This window comes from Rhinopithecus bieti, unplaced genomic scaffold (genome assembly GCF_001698545.2).
Source record: "Rhinopithecus bieti isolate Rb0 unplaced genomic scaffold, ASM169854v2 scaffold_26302, whole genome shotgun sequence".
In the NCBI taxonomy this organism is placed as follows: domain Eukaryota; kingdom Metazoa; phylum Chordata; class Mammalia; order Primates; family Cercopithecidae; genus Rhinopithecus; species Rhinopithecus bieti.
Genome location: NW_016812027.1, coordinates 428,861 through 455,007, shown reverse-complemented (window position 1 = coordinate 455,007; position 26,147 = coordinate 428,861). Strand labels below are relative to the sequence as shown.

General features: G+C 36.6%; 1 protein-coding gene across 1 annotated transcript in view; it reads right to left on the bottom strand.

Annotated features, from left to right (window-relative positions):
- The window catches only part of AP3B1 (adaptor related protein complex 3 subunit beta 1), a 306,794-nt gene that overhangs the window by 69,815 nt on the left and 210,832 nt on the right, over nt 1-26,147 (bottom strand). Inside the window, exon 22 of the mRNA XM_017895526.1 lies at nt 18,925-19,031. Within this exon, the coding sequence (XP_017751015.1) occupies nt 18,925-19,031 (107 nt within the window). The remainder of the gene's footprint in view (nt 1-18,924; nt 19,032-26,147) is intronic.

Sequence of the window (26,147 nt, the reverse complement as noted above, 5' to 3'; positions counted from 1 at the left end):
CAAAAGAAACTATCATCAGAGTGAACAAGCAACCTACAGAGTGGGAGAAGATTTTTGCAATCTATCCATCTGAACAAGGTCTAATATCCAGAATTTAAAAGGAAATTAAACAAATTTACAAGAAAAAAAACAAACAATGCCATTAAAAAGTGGGCAAAGGACATGGACAGACACTTCTCAAAAGAAGACATTTATGTGGCCAACAAACATGAAAAAAAGCTAATCAATGATGATTAGAGAAATGCAAAGCAAACCACAATGAAACACCATCTCATGCCAGGCAGAATGGCAATTATTAAAAAGTCAAGAAACAACAAATGCTGGCAAAGCTATGGAGAAATAGGAATGCTTTACACTGTTGGTGGAAATGCAAATTAGTTCAACTATTGTGGAAGACAATGTGGTGATTCTTCAACAATCTAGAGGCAGAAATACCATTTGACCCACCAATCCCATTACTGGGTATATACTCAAAAGAATATAAATCATTCTGTTATAAAGATCCGTGCACACATATGTTCATTGCAGCACTGTTCACAATAGCAAAGACACGGAATCAACCCAAATGCCCATCTATAATAGATGGATAAAGAAAATGTGGTACATATACTCCATGAAATACTACGCAGTCATAAAAAGGAACAAGATCATGTCCTTGACAGGGATATGGCTGGAGCTAGAAGCCATTATCCTCAGCAAACTAACACAGGAACAGAAAACCAAACACTGCATGTTCTCACTTAATAAGTGGGAGCTGAAGATTGAGAACACATGGACATGGGGAAGGGAACAACATACACTGGGGTCTGTCAGGGGGCATGGGAGGAGGGAGAATATCAAGATAAATAGCTAATGCATACTGGGCTTAATACCTAGGTGATGGGTTGATACTGCAGCAAACCACCATGGCACATGTTTACCTATGTAACAAACCTGCACATCTTGTATATGAATCCTGGAACTTAAAATAAATAAAAATACACATTAAAAAAAAAAAAACCAATAGATTAAACTGATAGCAGTGTTAATGGGTTCTATACTAATGACTCCGGAAAACAGGAAGGATTAATTCATTCAAAACACATTTGAGGAGCACCTATTATGTATTAAGCACTTGGAATATAAAAAGGTCCTGTCCTATCTTCCAGAAACTCAGGTTCCAATATCATTACATCTATATTTCTAATGTAAAAGACAAGGCAATCCTTCCCCTATGCTGATGATGTTTACTGAAGCTATTTGAAGTCTCTCCACTTAATTTATTCTTTTTTAATTTGAGATGGGGCCCCCCTGTGTTGCCCAGGCTGGAGTGCAGTGGCATGATTTCGGCTCACTGTAAGCTCGACCTCCTGGGTTCACACCATTCTCCTGCTTCAGCCTCCTGAGTAGCTGGGACTACAGGCACCTGCCACCATGCCCGGCTAACTTTTTGTATTTTAGTAGAGATGGGGTTTCACTGTGTTAGCCAGGATGGTCTTGATCTCCTGACCTCGTGATCCGCCCACCTCAGCCTCCCAAACTGCTGGGATTACAGGCGTGAGCTACCACACCCAGCCTCTCCACTTAATTTCTTTAGATTTCTAGAAATTCAGAGTTGGAAGGGACTCCAGAAATAATCTATTCTTGTTCCCTAATTTCATAGATGACAGCCTGAACAGAATTTAAATTTTGATGTACTAGTTTATATTTATAAGATATTGTGTCAGGTCACATATTCTATGAAGCATGAATGTCAAATCTTCAGTGAAAATATGTAAATGAATGAGTTTCTGAAATTATGCATTTAAAACCCATTATGAAAATTTTCAAATGTATACAGGAGCAGAGACACTAATATAATGAACCACTGGGTACCGAGCACTAAATTTCAAAATTACCAACACTTAGCCCATGTTGTTTAATCTAATCTTTTACTCAGCTTCTGAATTATTTAAAAGTAAATTCCATACATTATTTCATCAATAAATACTTCGATTTGTATATGTAACAGATGAAGACTTTGAAAGAAAACATACAATAGTATCACATCTAAAAATGATATAAAACAAAAATTCCTCTAATTTCACCTGAAATACAGTATTCACATTTCCGTGGCTATTTCACGCATGTTGTTTTAGAGATGAATCAGAATTCAAGAAAGATGCACATATTTATCTAGCATCGCTTTTAAATCTCTCTTAATCTAAGGTATATGACTTCTAAATTGGAATTTGCTGAAATTTTGTTTTGTTTTTTGGGGGGGAGTATTTATTATTTGTATAAAAGTGTAAAGCAGATCTTCCATATTAACATTTGGATGGGAAAGGTCATAAATTCAGTAACATAAAACAGCTGCAAGTTATGGAACTAATCCTTACTGATAGGTTTATAAAAGCTATATATAGTTACATTCCCTGAATGATTTGAGTAACAATGCGTCTGATTTTTGTTTGTTTGTTTGAGGTGGAGTCTCACTCCATCGCCCAGGCTGGAGTGCAATGGTGCAATCTCCGCTCATTACAACCTCTGCCTCCCACGTTCAGGCAATTCTCCTGCCTCAGCCTCCTGAGTAGCTGGGATTACAGGAGCGTGCCACCACGCCCGGCTAATTTTTATATTTTTAGTAGAGACAGGGTTTCACCGTGTTGTTCAGGCTGCTCTTGAACTCCCGACCTCGTGATCCGCCTGCCTCAGCCTCCCAAAGTGCTTGGATTACAGGCGTGAGCCACTACGCCCAGCCCAAGTCTGATATATTCTAAGATAAGTGGTTTTTACTTTTCTTTGATATTAGGGTTATATATTGTACTTGTTTTTACTCCATACTCTCCTGCCTGTAGTAATAAATTCTTAGTGTTCACTGGACATGTATCCTACGGCTAAACTCATTTTCTCTTCCTTCGAAGAGAAATGAAGTTGTTGTAAATATCATAATAACATCTTCCATGTTTAGGTCAGGTTTCTCATGTTAAGAAATTTAATACTGTTAGAATAAGAATTATTAATTTCCATACCATGCCCTGCCCTGTGTTCAGAAAAAAATTTGGTATGCTTTTTAAGGGGAACAGTGGTAATAGAAGTTAACTTGGCTGAACTGTAATTAAGTAATATTTGATATATGATTGACCAATGCATAATCTAAGATACCATAAAGCTTAAAAGCTATATTCTTCATTTCAGTACCACAATTCAACAGTAGCAACAAAATTTGAAATATAGCAATTCATAGTCACACATAGTCAAATTTGTGTGACTATGAACTGCTTTTTTAAATGCATAATTTCAGACTATGAACTGTTTTTTAAAAGACAGAATTTCAGAAACTCATTTATTTATACCTTTTCACTGAAGATGACAAAACTGCCTGAAAAGATGAATCTTTTAAAACAAACTACATTTTAAAATAAGCTATATTTTAAAATCATCTTATTTCCTACTGTGGTATATTTAATTATAATAAAAGCTAAAAATCATAATCATAAGGAAAAGTGGATAGATGTTCAGTGAACTCTCAGCTCTGAAATGAGTGAACTCACAGCCAGTGGAACTACTTACCACAAAGGAGGAGGAAGGGACGACGAAAGGCCCAAGGCTTTCTTTACCACAACCTCTTTAATCCTTCAATCTCTTGCAGATTTGTGTGCATGTTTCCTTTGTTTTTTTTAGGTGACCTGGGTTTTTTGCCACAAATAATTGCTAGTTCATTAATAACTATAATTAGCATCTGATCCAGTGGATTTGTCACCGTGGGGAATTTTACTGTAATACTAACAACTAACATTATGAGTACCGCCTGCCAGTTAGGACAAACTGGCACATATTTGCTTAAGCCAATTAAAAAATATTTTGCAATAAAAAATCTCCAACTAAAAATTAATAACAATCTTTTTTTAAAAAGTAGCTCCTTTTAGTAATCTAGGAAAAGGAGAGATGAAAATGGTCTGTTATGAGTCCCTCAGAAGTAGCATAGAAATAGAAAGATCAAGCAGCAGGATGACATACCTTAAGGTTTAATTTAAGAATTAAAGCAACCTCATACCCAGAGAAGAATTGAATAAAGGAATAAGATGGGACGTGGCTAGGCAATGGAAGCACAAAATACTGTCACACTTTAATTTAAAAATGTTTTCAATTTAAGCAGACCCAGGCCAGTGATTTTTTCATTATTTTTACCACAGTTCCATGACTACTGACATTTTCATCAGAACAAATAAAGGATTTTTCCTAAATTTAAAATGACAAAATTATTTTTAATTTTGACTTACAATTTCTCCCTCTTCTAAACCCAAAGGAATTTGATCTTAGCTGGACTTGTCTCTTAGCCTGGGGCCCAAATATACCTTAACTTTATAAAGTGTTAAAAAAAAAAATTTAAACATAGTTCTTCGCCAGGTGTGGTGGCTCACACCTGTAATCCCAGCACTTTGGGAGGCTGAGACGGGCAGATCACCTAAGGTTGGGAGTTCGAGACCAGCCTGACCAGCATGAAGAAACCCCATCTCTACTAAAAATACAAAATTAGCTGGGCGTGGTGGCTCATGCCTGTAGTCCCAGTTACTCAGGAGGCTGAGGCAGGAGAATTGCTTGAGCCTGGGGAGGCGGAGGTTGCGGTGAGCTGAGATCGCGCCATTGAACAGCCTGGGCAACAAGAGCAAAACTCTGTCTCAAAAAAAAATTAAGATAGTTCTTCTCCTATATTAGAAAAACTTTATCATATATTATCATTTTTTGAATGAGATCACATATTCATGAAACGTCTGGCATATAACTTAGTAAATGTACATATTCAACAAAGACATCCCTCAAAGCAATCTCTCCTTGCAGACCAATTTAAAAAAAGTTTAGCACTCTGCCGATATAAGAGATTGGAAAACAAAACTAAAATACCCTAGTGGCAATTAAAAGAGAGTGAGGAGGAGAACTGGTAGGGGGGTGGTTGGGGAGGATATATCTAAGATAAGACTAGTCAAGAGAAACTGAAATCCTAAATATAATGCAACTAGCTTCACTCACAATAGTTATTATTATATGCACAATTACCCTAATAATTCCAAATACTGTTTTAGTAGATTTCAGATGGAGTGAATCAGATACTTCTTCATGAATTATGGTTTCTTTTTTTCTTATTATTGTTTTAAAACCAATAGAGTGACTTCCACACCAAAAAAAGGCCTGAGAAGAGTCTTCTCTGTTTCCCAATTGAGTTCCTACAACACAAACTGGGTCAGGGACTTATCCCTAACTCATGGAGAGTTGTAACTCCACTGGCTGCCAATTTTCGACAATGGCAAAAATCTGTAAGCCTACTTGCTAGCCAATTTTCCATATTCTTTTGATAAGGAATCTAACAGGACAAATGATAAAAACTGCAGAAGCTACATTTGCTTTGTGGCTTTTCTTTGTACCACTCTGGGTGCCCAAATTCAAGTGGATTACAAATGGGGTTGCTTCTTCCTATCCTTCAGCCTATAAATCCATGGGGAGCTCGGGGGCATGAGTACAGGGCTTCTTGGTCATGCTGCCAAACTTAATGTCATCCTTTTGCTGGTCATAGGAAATTCCATGCTAGCTACTGACATTCCATGCTAGCTTCACCCTGGCATCGTCATCAAGTGACAAAGTGATGGTCCTTAATGCCAATTCAAGGAAAGCAAACGGCATAGAGTACAGATGATGAAAATCATCCTTCTACCTCTTGCTAAAGGAGAAAAGTAGTTCCGGTATCTAAATCTTAAGCTGTGCCACATATTGAAAGTAACTCTTTTAGGTTTTAAGTTATAATGGTACAGAGGAAAAAAGGTGGAAATGCGGAGTTTAGCAAATGTCAAATAATAGTGTTTATGTTCATAACCAGAGAAATAATGACAAATAAAGACAACTTGTATCTACAGATACTTCCAAACAGGCAAAACTATGTTACAAAAAGCAAAGCGCTTGGTATATTGTAATTACGTACTTTGAGGCAATTTTTCTTTATTTTCCCAGTCAACTATAAACTTTCTCAGGGCAGGAAGCTTGCCCATCTTGTTTACCACTATATCCATGGCTTCATATTCTGGTCTGAATAAACACATGTTGGATGAATAAAACACTTAATTGGCATATGTGTAGAAAGGAATTTGACCTAACCTCAAGAGAGCTTAGGACTTTCTCTTAGCTCTTGAGAGGCCACCTCTAAACCCTTGGAATTTCCCCAGTGATAAAAGTGTCTTTGTTATTCATGGTGGGCCCTTTGGGACCACACCTGATAATTTATGCCACTGAGGTGACTCATGACAGGCCCCCAGATAGCTTATGCTAAGGAGATAACTCAGGATAAGGCTGGCCAAGCTAGAAAGACCAACCATGTGATTAGAGGGTTGGGGCGCTGAGCCACTTAATATCAGACCTCTAGAGACAGGGGAGGGCTGGAGACTGAGTTCAACTATGTGGCTAGAGTTCAACCATGTGGCAACAGTTCAAACAATCAAGGCCTTATGATGAAGCCTCAATAAAAACTCTGGATGTCAAGGTTCAGTGAGCTTCCCTGGCTGGCAATACTCCATGCATATTGTCAGATTTTCATGCCAGTAGGGTAACCCAAAAGTTTCACATTTGGAACCCTCCCAGAATCTGCCCTAGGTGTATCTTCCTTTGGCTGGTTCTAATTTGTATCATTTTGTTAAAACTGTAATCCTAAACACAGTGCTTTTCTGAGTTCTCTGAGTTGTTCTAGAAAATTACTGAACTGGCAAGTGGTTTTGGGAAACCCGTAAAGTTACAGTTGGTGTCAGAAATCTTGGGCCAACTTAGTGTGGAGGACTGTGCCTTTAACCTTGAGTTTGGCTACCTCCAAGTGACATATAACAACAAATTAGGCCTTTTTGTTTGCTTGCTTCATGGATTGTTCTTGAAATTCCTTACTATTTCTCAGTGTGCCACTTTTGCATTTTGAAATGATCACTTTTCTTAATGAGCCTTCCTGTGCCGTCCAAAATTAAATTCCACTTAGGGTTTGTGATCCATAAGGATCAAATCTGTTATCTTTATGGTAGCTAAGTCAGAGCTCCCTCACTAATTTGCCACAAATGGGTCAGAGGTGTGCTGTGATACTGCCCCACATGAATCCCGAAGGCCAACTGGGGCCTGTGGTAGCTGGAGTTCCTGGACTTGGGTGCCTCTAACCTCCTTCAGCATTCTCTGTGTACCCTAGAACGCACTATAGGTATTGCCACTTTTCTACATGTACTCGGACACAAAAAGATTGGAAAACAAGTTAAGGAATCATTACTACAATTTTCCCATGACAGTGTGTCACCAGCATACTTCTCAATATCAGATCTGGTTACACATGCTACACTTAAGCCCTACATTGAACTACTGTTTCAGCAATACTCCAGTTCTTTCATACCCCAACCCTTCAGGTATACTAATTTCTCTGCTAGGAATGTCATTCTTCTACTCCAGCCACCTAGGCAAATTCATTCTTCCAGATTCAGTTCCAAGGTTACATATGTATATCTTCTCTAAGAGATCTTTGTCACCCAGGAGCACTTGGTGGATTTATCTCTAGTTCAGCACTTACTACATTAATGATTTTAATGATTTGTCTGTTACCCTCAGTAACCTGTGAGTTTCCTGACAACACGCTCTATGACTCACCTCCCTTTTTCACTCCTTTTATTTGGCCTTTTTCTTTGTTGTCTCCTAAAGCATGATGTTCCCTAGGATTCCATCTTCATTTGTCTCTTCTCACCCACAAGGTTTCCCTTCTGTTCCCCTACCTTAAACTATTACCCATAACCTGTGCAAATGCTTGTATTCTAATTAGTTGGCCCCAATTTTTCACTAAAATCCAGAATGGATTTTACCTTCTTACTGGACGTCTCCAACTTGGTGTTCCAAAAGCACCTCAGAGTAACATGTTCCAAACAAAATTTCAATGTCATTGTCCTTCCCTCCTCCTTATTTTCTATCTTGGTTACCTGGGTACCACTATCCAGATAATCATTCCAGTGGAAATCTCAGTTATCCATCTAAAAGTTACCAAATTATCCCTTTGTTCTCTTCCTATCCAATTAATCTTTCACACAACTTTATAAAACAAAGATCTGATCACTATCAATGACCTGCTCTAAAATCTTCAGAACTCCTTTCAAACTGTTTCACAATATGACTTTCAATCAGCAGCAACTTCTCTCTCCAACAAAACACATATTTTGTATACTAGCTATATCTAGCTATAGAATTTCTCAAAAGTATAATATGCATTTTATCTTTTCTCTTTCATCTGGCCATGCCCTGGGCTGAAATACACATCTCCTCTTCTTCCCTGTTGGTAAACTCAATCATTCTCCAGGAACCAACACAAATATCGCTATCCAAGTCCATACTGATAGGCACTCATTGCAGAATTACTTGCTGTCTTCTCTGTACTCCTATAACGAAGTTTTCTAGTTTTTTTCATTCACTAAACTGTGAGCTCCTTTAGGAAGGGACTATGTTTTATTAACCTGTTACCTGTAATTCCTAGCATAGTGATTTAGTCATACTGTGTTCAATACAGTTATCTTTTAAGTAAATGAAATTAAGCTATAATAAAGCCTTTCAGTCTGCATGTATGTTAGAATGCAAATATCTAGAGAATCTCACTGATATCTATCTATGAACAACATAAACATTAGGGATACGTGTTGTTATCTGCCTTACGGATTTCAGATATGAAAGCTCTTAGGTGTTGCAAATTTTTATTGGCTATATTCATGAATACATTGCAAAATGCAAGCCATAAGTAATACAGCTAGTATTCCACCATCTGAAAGTTAGACCATCTGTGTCTGGGTTTGTCAAATGCAAACCTTGCTTTAAACTCTTATTAGAATACTGTCAATTCTTCTGTTTTTTAAAAGGTACCATCCATAATCAACTACATGGCTAACATAAGTTAAAATTCTTTTTGAAATAAAATCTAAAGGGTTGAAATATTTCTATTTCACTACAATTTTCTTATATAATTCCTTGAAACAGGAATCTTAATCCATTTTTACAAAAGAATTTTACTGAAATAGAACCCTCATTAATTTGAACTCTGAGAATTTAAGAAAACTAAGCATGGAATGAAGGATGGACTAAGTTTGCACCATCTAGGAAGGAAAAGACCTATCATGGAGCAAGTATGATTTTACAGGACATATAAATGCATTTCATTAATTAAATAATTTTAAGAAGTTTACCACATATGGTATACACATACAAAGATTGATTTAGCATATAATTATAAAGGAAAGCAAAAAGATATGGAAGAAAAGGAATGGAATTTGGAAGCACAAACCCCGGACTCAAGTATTAGGTGTACTATTGATAGTTTCATTTTAGTTATACTTTGGATTTTAGTTTATATTTAACGTAGCTCACATTTATAACAACCCATATATAAAATAATTTAAGCAAAGAAGTATAAAGAACAAATTAAAACAAAAACAAAAGCCAACGTCCCTCCCTCTTCGAGCATCATGAGTAAAACTTTAAAAATCTGAATGACAATCCCAAGTATACCCCTCCCAGATTGCATTCCTCTTTGCTTCCAGCATTAGAGGTACCCAGAATTTGCATTTGGTGTTTGCCAGTTGCAAGTATGGTTTTATTTGTTTTATTGTTTATTTATATTTTTGAGACAGAGTCTTGCTCTGTCCCCCAGGCTGGAGTGTAGTGGTGCAATCTCGGCTCACTGCAAGCTCCACTTCTTGGGTTCACACCATTCTCCTGACTCAGCCTCCCAAGTAGCTGGGATTATAGGCACCTGCCACCACGCCCAGCTAATTTTTTGTATTTTTAGTAGAGACAGGGCTTCACCATGTCAGCCAGAATGGTCTCAATCTTCTGACCTCGAGATCTGCCCGCCTTGGCCTCCCAAAGTGCTGGGATTACAGGCATGAGCCACCACACCCGGCCACAAGTATGGTTTTAAACATTTTCCACATATGTATGCATCAATCCATTAAATAATTCTACATACTTTTATACTTTCTACAAATAGCTTCCTACTGTATGTATTCTTTTGTAATGTTCCTATTTATTTGACAGGTCTCACTCAGTCACCCAGGCTGGAGTGCAGTGGTGCCATCCTGGCTCTTGACAACCTCAGCCTCCTAGGCTCAAGTGATCCTCCCACCTCAACCTCCCGAGTAGCTGGAACCACAGGTGCGTGCCACCATGCCCTGCTAATTTTTGTATTTTTTGTAGAGATGGGGCTTTGCCATGTTGACCAGGCTGGTCTGGAAGTCCTGGGCTCAAGCAATCTGCCTGCCTCAGCCTCCCAAAGTGCTGGGATTACAAGTGTGAGCCACTGTGCCCAGCCTGTAACGTTTCTTACTATTGTTTCTGAGATTTGTCTAACAGGTATTTCCAGTTCATTAATTTTAACAATTGGCACAGTATTCCATTGTATTTGCATGCCACAATTTATGTATCAGATATTCTAGTGATAGATGTAGTTTCCAATTTTCTTTCTTTCTTTCTTTCTTTTTTTCCTCTTACAATGTGTCAGTGAACATTCTTGCATGTTTTCATGTGTAGCCACATCGATTAGTGAGTCATGGAGAATACATTAATCAACTGGAGTGAATATTGCCAAATTGCTCTCTGAAATACCCACTAAGTATGCCTCCATTTTTTTTTTTTTTTTTTTTTTTTTTGCAAACACAGTGTTAAAACTAATTTTCAGAGAAGCCTACTTTTCACTTTAAAAAATTTTAAATAAGCTTCCTGTTTTTTTTTTACAAAACCCAACAACCCTCATATGCAACCACTCAATAATTGTAATAAGCACACATATTTTAGATTTGATTTAAGCTAGGTTAATACAATCAATGGTACGAAAATATGATTGGTGGAAAAACCTTTGATTGGTTGGTAACTGGATGAAGTGAAAACCAACTAAACAATGGTTTCACCAAAGGTACTGTCTCTCTGATACACCTGTGAGCAGACCTGGTGAAATATTAGGCAAGTAAATTTTCAGTTGGAGTAAAGGATAGCTTGATCATTTCAAAATACAAATGGATGGCCCTAAGATCAGGATTTAGGGAAAAGCCATAGATGTTGATTCAGGGTACCCTTCAGTTATTATTGCTAGACTTGGGAGCCTTATTCAATAACCAATTCCCTAGTCTTAAAGAAGAGAAGACAAAGAACAACATGAGAGATGGCTTAACCCGCTGATAATCTGGCTTCGGTTCATGGCGTGCTAATGTTTTCTTCAGCACAGAATAGGACACAAGAAGAGACATACTTGGATGCAAGATGTGCAAATTCCTGCTGAGCCTATTTTTCATAGCATTACTTCATTATTTTATAGGACATGTGAATTACTGTAACACTATCCTTGGTTGTATTAAAGAGGTATATAGGAAACAAAAGAAGTTTGTTATTAAGGAATGACATGTACCACTCACTGCTCCTTTTACATGATTTTAGGAATATAACTATTTGTAGTTTTTTCCTTAACTCGGTAAGACACTGAAGGTATTCAAGAAATTTAACTTTCTTTTCTAAGTTCTGAGGAAGAGAAAAATTATGAAATCAATCCCAAATATTTTAGAGCAAAGAGATATTTACTTTTAGTATGAATTCTTTGCAATAAAAAAAAAGTTATAATCCCATAACAAGCTTTCAGGATTGGCATGCAGTAACTTCTGCCTGATTTAGATATGTCCAGTACAAAAATGGCCAACTTTGCTGGGCAGACTAAGCAATAATCCTTTCTGTACAATAAGGGTTTTCAGTCCCCGATTCTGCAGATCCTGGTGCTTCCTGAGGACCTTATGTTTTTGTTTCACTGAGTCACTTTTCCTGCATAGTTCTAGTATCCAATTTGAGGGCTGGAGGAAGGGAAAGAAATGGAATAAATGACATCAATCCTATGTTATTACTGAACATAAAGGCCTTGGAACCTCTCTACCCTGTCAATCCCAATTTTGACTGAATCCTTCCTCCTATAGTCTATATCTAGGCCAAGATCCTCAAATCTGAATCTATTATCTGTTGCCAAATCACTATCCCACTTGTTCCAGGGCCATTGGACTAGATCTCAGGGTTTACAGCTACAGAATAGAATTCAAACATTTTCAGGATCATTATTTCATTTGATTTTCATTTTAAAAAAAAGTGTTTAGGATAAGTATTATCTCCATTTCATAAATTAAAAAATGTAAGTTTATACAAGTCAAAGAATTGCTCAAAGTCACAATGATAATAAACACAGCTCAGTCAAGGGTGAAAACCAGGTCTTTGGGCTCCAGATTCAATGCATTTCACAAATGTCACTCTGTCTTTCTAAATGAGTTCTTAGCATTTTAAGGTGGAACTCTAAAAGTGTATTTCCACATAAACCCTCTGACTTGTGATTACATGTTAAAGAACCATAGATAGTATACCTCCATTATGGTATTATGGCATTTGGGGATTGCCTTGGGAGCCTTTTTTTTTTTTTAAAGATGAAGTTTCACTCTCATTGCTCAAGCTGGAGTGCAATGGTGCAATCTTGGCTCACTGCAACCTCCACCTCCGGGGTTTAAGCGATTCTCCTGTCTCAGCCTCCCAAGTAGCTGGGATTACAGGTGCGTGCCACCACCCCAGGCAAATTTTTTGTATTTTTAGTAGAACATGTTAGCCAAGCTGGTCTCTAACTCCTGACCTCAGGTGACCTGCCCACCTTGGCCTCCCAAAGTGTTGGGATTACAGGTGTGAGCCACCGCACCCGGCCACTTTGAGAACCTTGTAACCTAGGAAGGTCAGACTCTGATTTTTCCATAAAAACATAATCTTAAATAGTAAGTGAATAAATATAGTTTCTTACACAACTAGTTTGAGAAGAACAAAAAATGCAAAGGATAGTCAAGGTTTCATGTTGATGTTTACCAGTTAAAGCAGAACATACACTAAAATAGGTAACTTTAACTGTTTTATTCACTTTAATATTTTTGTGACCCAAATATACAAAGTAATTTAAAGCACAACAGATCAAAGTTTCACTCAATGTTTCTAATACCAGAGGTGAACAAGTTATTCTTATTTCACATTTATTCTTACACACAAAATTGTCTTTTTCCCCTATTCTTTTTTCATCCCTGCAAGAAGCATACATTTTAAGGACTGGTGTTTATGTGTTTGCAGGGCTTGATTTAAACTCATGACCTAATTATAATCCAGTAAAAAAAAAATTACGAAGTTAACTAGTTTGTTCACTGAAATACTACAGCAAGAACTAAAATGTTCTCTCGATGGAGCTATCTGTTGGCCAATGGCCAGTCTCTGGCAAGACTAAAACATGCTGTGTTTATAGATAATATCTATTATAGAGTTTAAAAAACTAAAGCCTTTCCTTATAATGATAATAATGTTTGTCAGGCATTATTTTTAAAAATCTCTATGTTCTGAATATATAATTCAAAGGATAGGAACAAATAGTGACTTTTTTAATTAGAAAATATTTGGTGTGAAAAGCAATTGCTCTTTGGGTTTCATTGTAAATATTTTGTTAACTGAAAAAATCTCATATACATAAGGAAAACAAATAACATTTACTAGAATAAATAAAAATTATAGATGGACTAGAAAGTCACCATATAAACTAAAAAATGTTTCACCTCTTTATTTTAACAAACTTACTCAAATTAACCCAGTGACATTATTTTCATTAATTCCAAATTCCATCTTAGGTTCATACACACATAGAATATCAGAGTTAACAGGAAACACGGAAATCTGTCTTGCTATCATTTCATAGTTGAAAAAAAAAAACCAAGTGATTTGCTCAATATCACCCAACTAATTAGTAGTGGTGATCTAGAAAGACAGATATCAGATGGGTCAATAAAAAGGAATCTGGCTGAGCGTGGTGGTTCACTTGAGCCCAGGAGTTTGAGACCAGCCTGGGCAACATGGCAAAACCCCAGCTCTACCAACAAAAATTTAAAAATTAGTCAACAAATTAGCCATATCTACCAACAAAAATATAAAAATCAGGGTGTGGTGCCAGACAGCTGTAGTCCCAGCTACTAGGGAGGCTGACGTAGAAGGATGGCTTGAATCCAGGAAGCAGAGATTGCAGTGAGCCAAGATCGCACCACTATACTCCAACCTGAGCAACAGAGCCAGACCCAGAGAAAAGAAAAGAAAAAGAAAGAGAAAAGGAAGAGGAAGAGGAAAAGGACCCAAACAAATAAAAAGGAATCCTCATCATTCATATATGTGCTTTCCATTTCTATTTTAAAAGTATTGCTTTTCGGGTAATAGATGTGTTACATCTTGATTAAGAGAAAATGGAAGATATTTAAAAATATGTAAAAGAAAATTAAACATAAAACATCCATAATCTCATCATTCATAAAAGCTCTTAAAATCATGATGCAGTTTCTTCTACTCGTTCAGTTTCCCTGTATTTGAAAACAGTACAATTGTACAATTTTACAAAATTGAGATAATATACATAACATTTTGTATCCCTTTTTCCACCTTACATTATACCATATTTTATTAAAATATGTAATAAAATCTTAATAATTGTACAAAATTCCTTAAATTGTTTTGTATACTTTTGTAACCATCACTACTATCACTAGACATTTAGGTTTAAACAACCATGCACATAAATCTTTGTAATTCTAATTATTTCCTTAGAAGAAGAATCTAGACATGAGATTACCTGGTCAAAAGGTATACATATTTTGATGGCTTTTTATACAGATGGCCCAACTGCCATCCAGAATGATGTAATAATTTATACTTTTACCAGTGGAGCAGTGTATAATGCCTGCTTCATTGCATACCTCAGCAACAACAGATGTTGGTTTTTGTGATTTTTGCTAATGTTACAGGCAAGATGGTTCTTTAAATCTACATTTATTCATTACTACCACTGAACCTTTTTCATATATTATCATCTATATTTCCTCCTCTATGAATAATGTGTTTATATCATTTGTCCACTTTTAAAAATGTTTTATTGAAGTACAATATACATAAAGTACACATATCTTAAGTGCAAAGCTCAATGATTTTTTTCATAAACTGAATACGCCCATGTAACAGCTCCCAGATCAAAAGACAGAACATTATCTTGTTTTTCCTTATAAGCACTAATTCTCCTAGGAGTAAGCACTATTCTGATTTGTTATATCATAAATTAATTTTCTGGTTTTGTCCTTTTGTTCATTTTATAGTAATAATTTGTTTTAAAAGTTATCATTTATTATAAATTATAAAACATTTAAACATTACAGAAAAGTACCAAAACAATCAACAAGTCATTCTGAAACCATTCCGTCTAAAGCAACTGTTAACCATGGTGAACATGACACTTCTGTACCCACTGACAGATATACAGAGAAACAGACAAATTATCCCTTAGAATGGGACTATAATCTTACTTTGAAGAAAAAGAAATGGAATTAAAACCAAAAAATAAAAAACCCTCCAAAACATCAGATAAATGTTTGGAGTATATACAAATCATTAAGAGGTCTGCATTTCATTAAAAACAAAAACAAAAGTGGTTTCAATTTTGCATATTACTGAGTGTTTTCCTACATTGAAAAAATAATTACCATGCATCCTGTCATCATTCCTCACCTTCTAGTTTTCATTTCTTATTTTTATCATTTATACTCAATCATATGACCACAATTTTTACAGCTACTGATTCTATTACTTTGAATCACCCTTTCCTTGGTTTCAACAATCAGCAGTATCCCCACTCTTTTTTCTTTAAAGTAGAATCCATAGTAATTTTCATGTTTCAGCATATCTGTGTACAGCCTTAATAGTAAGAAGAAAACACAGTTTGCTTGGGTCACACTTCATTTCCTTTATAAAGTTGCCCTAATGATATACATGTAATGAAAATGATAACAGGAAATACTTAGTTATTAGTACGTATCAGTTACTGTTATAAACATTTCATGTTTGTTAATCATTTAATACCAACAACAATCCTATGAGGTAGGTAGCATGATCATTTTACAGATGAAAACAATGGAGGCACTGGAAGGGGAACTGACTTGCCCAAAGTCTCTAATTTGTAAAGTGCAGAACTCTGATTTGAACACAGGTAGTCTGAATCAAGAGCCTGTGCTTCTCACCGCTACGTAATGCTTTGACGTTTGCAGCTAGGACACGACTGGAGGGAGGGACAGTAAAGGATGCCGCTAGCTTTAAGGAGTGAAGGCCAGGAATGCTAGATGTTCGTGGTAATGAATAGGGCAGATCCTGACGATACAGACTGTATGTACCATGTCCCTCACAAAAGCTCTGTTTCCTACTATGAGAAAATGAAACGATTAACATTCAAATGTCTTGTTAAACATTCGTGAGGTGAAAACGTGCTTAAAATTACTTGATCCTAGAACATTTCACATAAAATACGAAGTTTTTCTTCCCTTTGGCAAGATTTTAACAGGTTCAGTTTTCCAGGAATGCAACTACTTTGGTGCAGAAAAACTGTTCAGTGTTTGGAAAATTATGTCACTGATGGCAATACCGCAACCCATAGCATTTGAGTTGCTGAACAACACACCTATATAAATCTGCACATATAGTTCCCACATTCATGAGTTCTATATATGAGTGCCACGCATCATTTAACTACTTCTAATGTAGTCATGGTCAAACAGTTACATATCATTAAAAATATTAGTTTATTATATGTTACTTTTATTTTTTCTATTCAACTAGGACAACATGTTGACTTTAAAATTATAGATGTACTCTATCATCTACGAACTTCATTTCAGGATCCAAAAAAGCTCCTAGATTTATTGCGATCTCACAGCATTATATGGGAGTTGTAATTCTTGAGGGGTTTTCCTTCTTTTCCTCTGATGTCTTCTGTCCACTTCTTTCCAAATTCAGACACATAATGAGGAAGATCAAACTCTGGTTGATTCATCTTCTTTTCTCAGTACTGTTTTGAGGGCTGGATGTGCTATTAGGAGCCATGCCATTCTGCAGCAGAATATTCAGTTTATTTCTACAGGTTCCATTTTTCAGAGTTCTAGCATTTTCTTTGTTTAAAGTTCTATTCCTGTCCTTATTTTATTGTTGCTGGTGAACTTCTGGTTGTCATTCTTTTTAGCAGTACTTGTTTGATCATTTTGTTAGCTTTTGGGGAGTGAGTGTTGTGGTCCTGCTTCACTCAGCCGTGTCAACTGGCGGTCGTTTTTTGCCCAACTTTAGATGGAGTGGTTTTCTTTCCTTTGAAGAGACCATCTCAATAAACATTTTCCTTAGTATAAAAGGGTGAGTCTGTCAATTACTTTGTGATGAATGAAAATTTACTACAAGCTTTTCTAATCTCAACTGCTTTCTTCTTATAGTTAATAAAGTAGAAGAGTCTACACTCAGGTCCATTATCACATATATCACTTTGGAGAATATTCGTTAACATTTACTGAGTAATGACAATGTGTCAGTCACTGTTCTAAGAGCTTTGCATATATTATTTCATTAATCTCATAACAATCCTATGAGGTAGACAGTATTCTCATAGGAAAAGGAGGTTTAAGAGTACCAATTTGCCCACAGTCACATAGCTATTAAGTGGCAAAGCAGGGGTTTGCACTCTGGACATCTGATATCAGAGCCTAAGTTATTATTTATTCACTACCTTACTGCCAACCAAGGTTTTAAGGACCTCCTGTTCCATTCAAGGTACTAACTGCTTCACTATTGATTTTTTGATTAACACTTTTTCTTTAGAGCCTACCACAAATGCTCAATAAATACTTATTACCTGAATAAACGAAAGACTTAACTGCTTATTTTCAATGCTTCCCCCTTCATATCTTTTAATGTGCCTTTTCCTTTTAGAAACAAGGACAAATTAAAATCGCAAATACCATTCTTATTCATTTCTGAGTGGTTAAGAGATAATCTCATTCTATGCTTAAAGAGAACACTGTAGCTTAAAACTTTTCACCTGTACTTTCTAAGCGAGGTGACCAGTGTTGAACGGAAATGCAGATAGCTTTTTTCAGTATTTCACTGCATAGCCCTGATAGCATACTTGCTTTGAAGGAGGAATTTTTTTCCATAATAACACACAAGAATTAGGCACTTCTTTCTCCCACTTTTGGCAGAAGCAGCTCTATGCTCCCAGGCAGTTCAGATGATCAGTTACATACCCTGTAGTACCCTGCCAGCCCTGAGAACCAGATCTACTGAAGCTACCTATGCCCATCAAAGCTTACTATTCTGTCTCTTAGTCTGTCAGATTTCTGACAACAAATTAACAAGAGGTCAAGCATATCAACAGATTATGTGTCTTAGGCAGCATGCTTGATTTACAGTGAAAGGTTAGTGGATATAATATGCTAACACAATAAAAAGTTGTGGCAGCTTCAAATACCATGATAAGTTGATGGTTTTTGCATTATTTTGTGACAGGTAGGTTCCAGCCTCACTTCACATCACATTCTATAAATAACATTACAGAATAATTTTAAAGACACCAACACATGTAAATAAATATACAAAAATAAGACAAGAAAAAAGTTATCTTGAACTTTTAAATAAAACAGTCATGAGTTTTTAATAGTCTATGAAAAAATAGCGTGGTAGGAATAAAATGATTACGGAAACGAAAGTCTGTTAATGTAGACAACTTTTTGTGGCACAGTTCAGGTGTATGTACTGTGTCAATGTGGTGAAAAACCTTTGTATGTTACAGATATATAACAATATCAGAGAAAAACATACAGATGATAATTAAGTGTGGACAACAAGGGAAAAAAACTGAGAAGACAATGGTTTGAGTAAATTATTTAAAAAATTAAAAGGTCTTAGCTAAATTGGGCTTGTTCTTAGAGAAGAATCTGTTCAAAACTAAGAATCCACTTCAAGTATTTACATTAATAAAAAAGATACAATGGCAACGTAAGAAAACTGAGCTGGTGTATTTTAAAAATAACTTACACTGATGACCGAAGAGGAAGTTGACAAGTTTAAACCTTCAAGATCAGCCATCAAACTTGGAGAAAGAGCTGGTGTGGGAAGTGCAATTGGAGTGGATACTGGGTTAACTGTAAGAAAAGGCCCAAATTAGTAAATGTGCATGAACATTTAATTCAAATTATTAAAAGCAACATTTTTATTTTGTTAGTAAATCTAATTAAATTACTTTGAATAAATGTATGACAATTCTATTTAACATCGGCTGGACTTGCGGTGACGCAGCAGGTACGTATCAACGTCGGCGATGGCAGGTCTGGCAACGTGGTAGCGTCAAGTTTTTAGTCAAGTTATTATCAACTCATGGCAGTTATTAGTCTTAGCTTTCAAAACATAATGGTAAATCCTATAACAAAATAAAGATATAAATATTTTGAGTAATAGTTTGTGAAAATTTTTTCACATAACATTATCACTAACATTTATCACCCAGTAATCTCCCTAAAAGGTAAAGCATTTTTTTCCCCAGACTATCAAAAGAATAACAATCGCTTCCAAGAGAATGCTCCAGTGGAATTAGAAGTCTTGAAAGATGTTTAAATCCTATATCTATTTTATTCTCTACTCTAATTCGGGGTCCAGGCTACCTAATTCCCTTGTAATTATACTTTTTCAGCAAAAGCTATGTGCTAGATGGAAATGTTTGACTGATTCTAAAACTGCTATATACTTGAGAACTGATACTGTAAGTTTGGAAATCTAAAAATCCAAGTCTGATCATGTTAATTCCCTGCTTAAGACTCTTTGAAGGCTCGTAACTGCCTACAAGATAAAAGCCCAACTCCTCAAGTTCACAAAGTCCTCTACGGTCTGCCCCAGTCCTGTCTAACAGCACTTCCTGTGATAACAGAAATGTTCTACATCTAGTAAAGTGGCCACTAGCCACATATGTCTAACATCTTCTTGATATGTGGCTAGTATGACTAAATAAATGCATTTTAAATTTTGATTAATTTAAGTAATTACATGTGGCTTGTGGACACCATACTGGACTATTCAGGTCCAGCTTATCTCCAATTTCAGCAGTGTTATGCACTAGTTCTATGGGATAATAGTTCCCAAGATCTTGTTCTATGTCTTGGAGCCTTTTATATTCTACTCTGTTTGCCTACTTCTCTGCCTTGCCCATCTTGCAACTTTGATCTGGCAAGCTACCCTTTAAAAGGAAAACACTCTCTGGCTCACCTGCAAACAGCTTATATGTGCCTTCTTTGTTCCACAGATATACTTGGACAAACTTCTATAACTGTACTTCTCATGTAATACAAATTTGTGTCTTTATATGTTTGTATTTCTGCTAGTCTGTGTGAACAGACAATAACATTAATTTTTGGTGCTTCTAAACCATTTGAATAAAATACATTAAAATGTGGTCAAGTTTTAGCTTCCAACAAGTTCTCACTCCAAAATACTATTCTAAAGGGAATAACATTTACTTAATTTGACATTTTTTATTTTTATTTTTGGAGATAGGGTCTTGCTCTGTTGCCCAGGCTGGAGTAAAGTGGTGCAATCCCTTTCTGGGCCCAAGCAATCTCAGCCTCCTAAGTATGTGCATGCCACCAAACCCAGCGTTTTTTTTTAAAGAGATAGGGTCTTCCCATGTTGCCCAGGCTGGTCTCTAACTCCTAGGCTCAGGCAATCCTCCTACTTTGGCCTCCCAAACTGCTGGGATTACAGGTGTGTGCCATGACACCCAGCTGTGACAGTAATTTTCAAAGCATCTTTTTCTCATTTCAGTCTCACAACATCCAGTGAACAAGGCAGAACAAATATTAATCCATAAAGTTAACAACAAATATTTCTTCTGCAAGGTAGCAAGTGAGAGACAAAAAAGTTCAAGATCCTTAAGTAACAAAACCTAATTAAGAAAAACAGATACACATATCTGAAAAAAAAATTAAAAAGAAACAATACAGTCCGTAAATGATATGGCCAAAGAAGAAAAAATTCAAAGGAAACACTAAATAAAATCTCAACATATATAATTAAAAAAGCAGCCTGGAGGTTGGATGGGGAGGTAGTGGAGCTCTTGGTCTTCCCCATGCTCACTTAGTACGGCTGAAGCACAGCTTCAAACCCCCAGGCTTCCTTAGACCCACACTGAAAACCCCTGTAGAGTTAGTAAGTGTCACAGAGTCGGGGGAAAACAAGGATCACTGGAGATGGAGTGGAAGAGGAGGCTTCATGAATAGGAGAGAATGAAGTCCAATTTTTAAGTAAGGGTGGGATTTGAGTAAGAGGAAAGAAAGAAGCCAGTTAATTGTTGGATAACAGAATGCTATAAACAAAGGCTGGGAGGTGGGAAATTGAAAAACTAAGGGGACTGGACTTATCCTATTGACCACGGAGAACAGCCAAATATCGATCAAACAGAGGAATGACAATGAATATGGCCCTGCAGGATGGTCAATCAGACAGTAGTACAATGTACAGACTGAAGGCAGGGTTGGGAGTATGGAAGAATTTACAATAGTTTAGGAATGAAGTGAGGCAATGGCAATATGAAGGCTTAGAAAGAGCATTTAATATTGAAGACACTGGAAACTGAGCCACAGGGAGACTAATATTGACAAGGTCATTAAAAAAGTGAATGGTAGAACCACTATAGAATTAGAAACTGCTTCTTCTAACTTGGATCATAGTATGTTGCTTTCCCATGCAACAAGTAACTTTTCAGGTAAGTTCCAAATGCCTGTTTGTTCATTCCTTTGTACACCTGTCTACCCATCCACCCACCATCCATCCTTTCAAAATATTAGAATGCCCACGTAAGGAATAAAAAACTGAGTAAGAAACAGCCTCTGATTTCAATGGTGGTTTGGCTAAATACTACCAAGACACAAGAGAAGAAAATTCACACCACAAGCAAGTTCTGCTCTTTTTTTTTTTTTTAAAAGGATGGGTTTTAATATCATTTCAGAAGTTGTGTGCTCTGCTATTAAAGAGATGATTATGAATCTGTTTGCAGGTATGGCGAGATGAAAGTTGGCATTGAAAGCTTATCCTAAAGTGAATTCTGAGGCTAGTTGACCGTGCTGAAGTATTTCATTAGTAATGTGTAAAAACAAAGTGACTCTATAGGGTTTAAAAAAAAAATGTCCTAGCATACAAGTTAAAATGAAATATTGTGTCCACCTGTCAAATTAGAAAAGGTAATTTTAAAATACAAAATCTAGCATTGGTGAAGGTACAAGGAATATAGCACACTCATACTGATACTGTGTAAGCTGGTGCAAGCTTTCTGAAAGGCAATTTTATTTACTTATTTTTGAGAAGGAGTTTATCTGTCTCCCAGGCTGGAGTGGAGTGGCATAATCACAGCTCAGTGCAGCCTTGAATTTCTGGACTCAAGTGATCCTCCTGCCTCAGTCTCCTGAGTAGCTAGTATTACAGGTGTATGCCACCATGCCCCGCTTATTTTTCTATCTTTTTGTAGAGACAGGAGTCTCACTTTGTTGTCCAGGCTGGTATCGAACTCCCAGCTTCAAGCAATCCTCCTGTCTCAGCCTCCCATTTGGCTGGGATTACAGGCATGAGCCACCATGCCAAGCCTAGAAGTCAATTTTGGACAAACAAATTCTTCAAAGTATTTGTTCCAGCAATACTACTCCTGGAAATTTATCTTAAGGAAACCGTTACAGAGATATTGAAATATATATTTACAATGATGAATGTTACTTCACTAATTATGATAGCAAAAAAATGGAAACCAGCTAAATTCCCAACAACAGTAAATCTGTTAAACAGAATTTGTTATAACAGGATGAAGGACAACCATGTAGTTATAAAGAACGTAGGTTTTGTTTTTTTTTTTGGAAACAGCGTCTTGCTCTGTCACTTAGGCTGGAGTGCGATGGCACAATCACAGTTCACCACAGCCTTGACCTCCTGGGCTTCAGCAATCCTCCTGCCTTGGCCTCCAAAGTGCTAGATTATAGACATGAGCCACCACACTGGCTAAGAACATGTACTTTAAACAGAGGAGAAAGCAAGTGATAAAACAGCTTCTCAGTACAATCCAATTTGGAGGGGGGATTTGCATATGAAGAGAATCTAAACTGATATGTCGGAATGTTAACCTGGGGTGTTTGGATTACAAGTTAATTTTATTTTCTTCTTTTTGTTTTAAAACTTTCTATAAAATATCTTCTTTTCTAAAAGTAGATCTAATATAATAATTATTCAATTATTCTTCTGATCAAAGCATTGCCTCAAGATTTAAGAATAAGAAAAACTGAATATATAATGGCTTAATATGTTGTTATTTAATATGTAATTTGCTGCATCATCTGTATCATTGGCATCATCAGCACCAGCATCGTTACTAACCCCAGTAATGCCTATCATGTGTCAGGCACAGTTCTAAATGCTTTTACATATATCAACTCATTTCATCCTTTGAGAATTAAATGACTCCCAAAAGTATTTGTACCATCTCAATTTTATAGACAAAGCAGCTAAAGCATGGAGAGGTTAAGTAAATTGCCCAAGATGACACAACTAGTGAGTAACAGAGCTGGGATTGAAACTCAGACAGCTTGCTCCACTGTCCTCTCAGCGACTCCACTCTACTGCCTTGACCACAATTCACTCGACAATGTGATATTACATATCATAAGGCTTATTTGAAGTATGATTATTGTTGGCTGACAGAGATTTTTTAAATACTTCACCGTCACTTGTACTAACAATGTAATGACATAGGTTTACATTTCCTATAAAAGAACACTAGAATATGATAACTGATTTATGATTGTCCTACTGAGAGCACATGGTATGGGGCCCTAAAATATATTGTAATTTCCAGGAATATAAAATATGCCTGAAACATAGAAAGCATATTGATATCTCTAAGTCTAACAAAAGACTGTTAGGTCATATATTATCCTAGAACAAATATTTTTCTCATGTATTGTTAACTGACTCCCATGAAAGAGAGTCATATAACTTAATGATCTAAAGAAACTGTAGAAGTTTTACAGTCTTTAAAAAAAATTACAAATGAATAAAATGAGACACAAAGAAACTACTAAACTGATTAAAAGCATAGGACTAATTCCTGTGCTCATGATAACATCCCCTCAACAGATACAATAGGGGAAATAGTAAGAGACTTAATAACCAAATTACTTTGTAATAGAGTCAGTCTATTACTAGGGTTGCTGCCTTAGAGAGAGACAATCATTAATTCTGACAGTAGCAAGCTCTTTCCCTCCTCCACACCTTTATTCTGCCTAGTATACCCTCCCCTCATGCCTCCAACTGCTTGACTGATGCTTTTTTTCTTTTTTTGAGATGGAGCATCGCTCTGTCACCCAGGCTGGAGTGCAGTCGTGCGATCTTGGCTCACTGGAACCTCTGCCTCCCAGGTTTAAGCAATTCTCCTGCCACAGCCTCCCGAGTAACTGGGATTACAGGCGTGCGCCACGACACCTGCCGAATTTTTGTATTTTTAGTAGAGATGGGGTTTCACCATGTTGGCCAGGCTGGTATCGATCTCTTGGCCTCAGGTGATGTGCCCACCTAGGCTCCCCAAAGTGCTGGTATTGCAGGTGTAAGCCACCATGCTCAGCCAACTGACGCTTTCTTAAACTCAACTCAAAAGTTAAATTTTGATACTGCTAGGTGGATTAGGTACCTTGATACTAAACAGTATTTTGTGCATTTCTCCTCATTTCATCTATAATGAGGCAATCTAATTGCCAATTTATCTGTTTTTCCCATTACACTTTGAGCGTTCCTTGGGTATGGACAATATTGTATTCATTTAGAAATCTCCAGTATGTAGCAGATTATAAAGATCACAGCAAGTACTCAATTAACATTTCCTGAATGAAGAAATGAATAAATTCAGTACTTGCAGTCTTCCTGGTATGTACTGTGTATCTACCCAACAACCTGTGTGGATTATGATGTGCCTCTTAGATAAAACACAGGGAATGTGTCTGGCCTTCTTTCAAGATTAATCTAATTCTCACAGTTAAGAACTAAAGCCACTGGAGAGTGACCTTGTAGTGTCTGAGCAACAAACTGCATGCCATGGGCAATGGAAAACTACTGTAGGCTAATAGGAGGCATATAATGAAGTTGGCACTCTGCTTGTCTTTAAGCTCAGATCATGGTTCTTCCACAAGGATTTTGTAGTTTTTAAATTTGGGGTTAATGAAAACCCTAAAGAGGGGTTTTCAGCTCCCTCTTTGTTTCTTCACTATACTATGAATCTCTATTTTCTCTCATACACAATAGTTACTTGTCCAGGTATCTGCGTCTCTGACTAGATTTTAGTTTTTGGAAGGGAATGACTAAATTCTATTTATGTATTACAGTACCTACCGAAGTACCGTGCACTTAGCAGACGATCCAGAAAACGTAGGCTGAACTGACTTGTTAACAAGAGTTCCTCAAGTGTCATTTCTGACAAATGCAGGACTATGAAAGATTTTTAAAGAAAGGAGCACTTCGGTATCAAAACCAAAGAGAAGTACTATATCCTATATTGAGTTAAAAAATGTAGGTTGGGATCAAAGTTCCCTTAAAAATTCAAAAAAACTTTCATATCAGTTCTTAAAACTTGATTTTTTAAAAAAGTTTGTGTCTCAACATATAAAATATACTTTTATAGAATGGAACTATAACAATTATATCATTTTATAGGTTTTCTTTTTTTTACCATAGTTGCCAGGAAATCCAACGTTGAATATACGAAGAAAAGTTGTAATTAGTACACTCTAGTTCTTGTAACATTTACTCTTAGTTCCTTTTTAAATGTACTTTACTGTTACTCTTTTATAATTTTAAACTTTAAAATTGTGAAGGTTACAAACATACATATGTAAGATATTCAAATGTCACAGAAAGATACAAAACATAAAATGAAAGTCTTGGCCGGGCGCAGTGGCTCAAGCCTGTAATCCCAGCACTTTGGGAGGCCGAGACAGGCGGATCACGAGGTCAGGAGATTGAGATCATCCTGGCTAACACGGTGAAACCCTGTCTCTACTAAAAAATACAAAAAACTAGCCGGGCGAGGTGGCGGGCGCCTGTAGTCCCAGCTACTCGGGAGGCTGAGGCAGGAGAATGGCGTAGACCCGGAAGGCGGAGCTTGCAGTGAGCCGAGATCCGGCCACTGTACTCCTGGGCGACAGAGAGACACTCTGTCTCAAAAAAAAAATAAAATTAAAGTC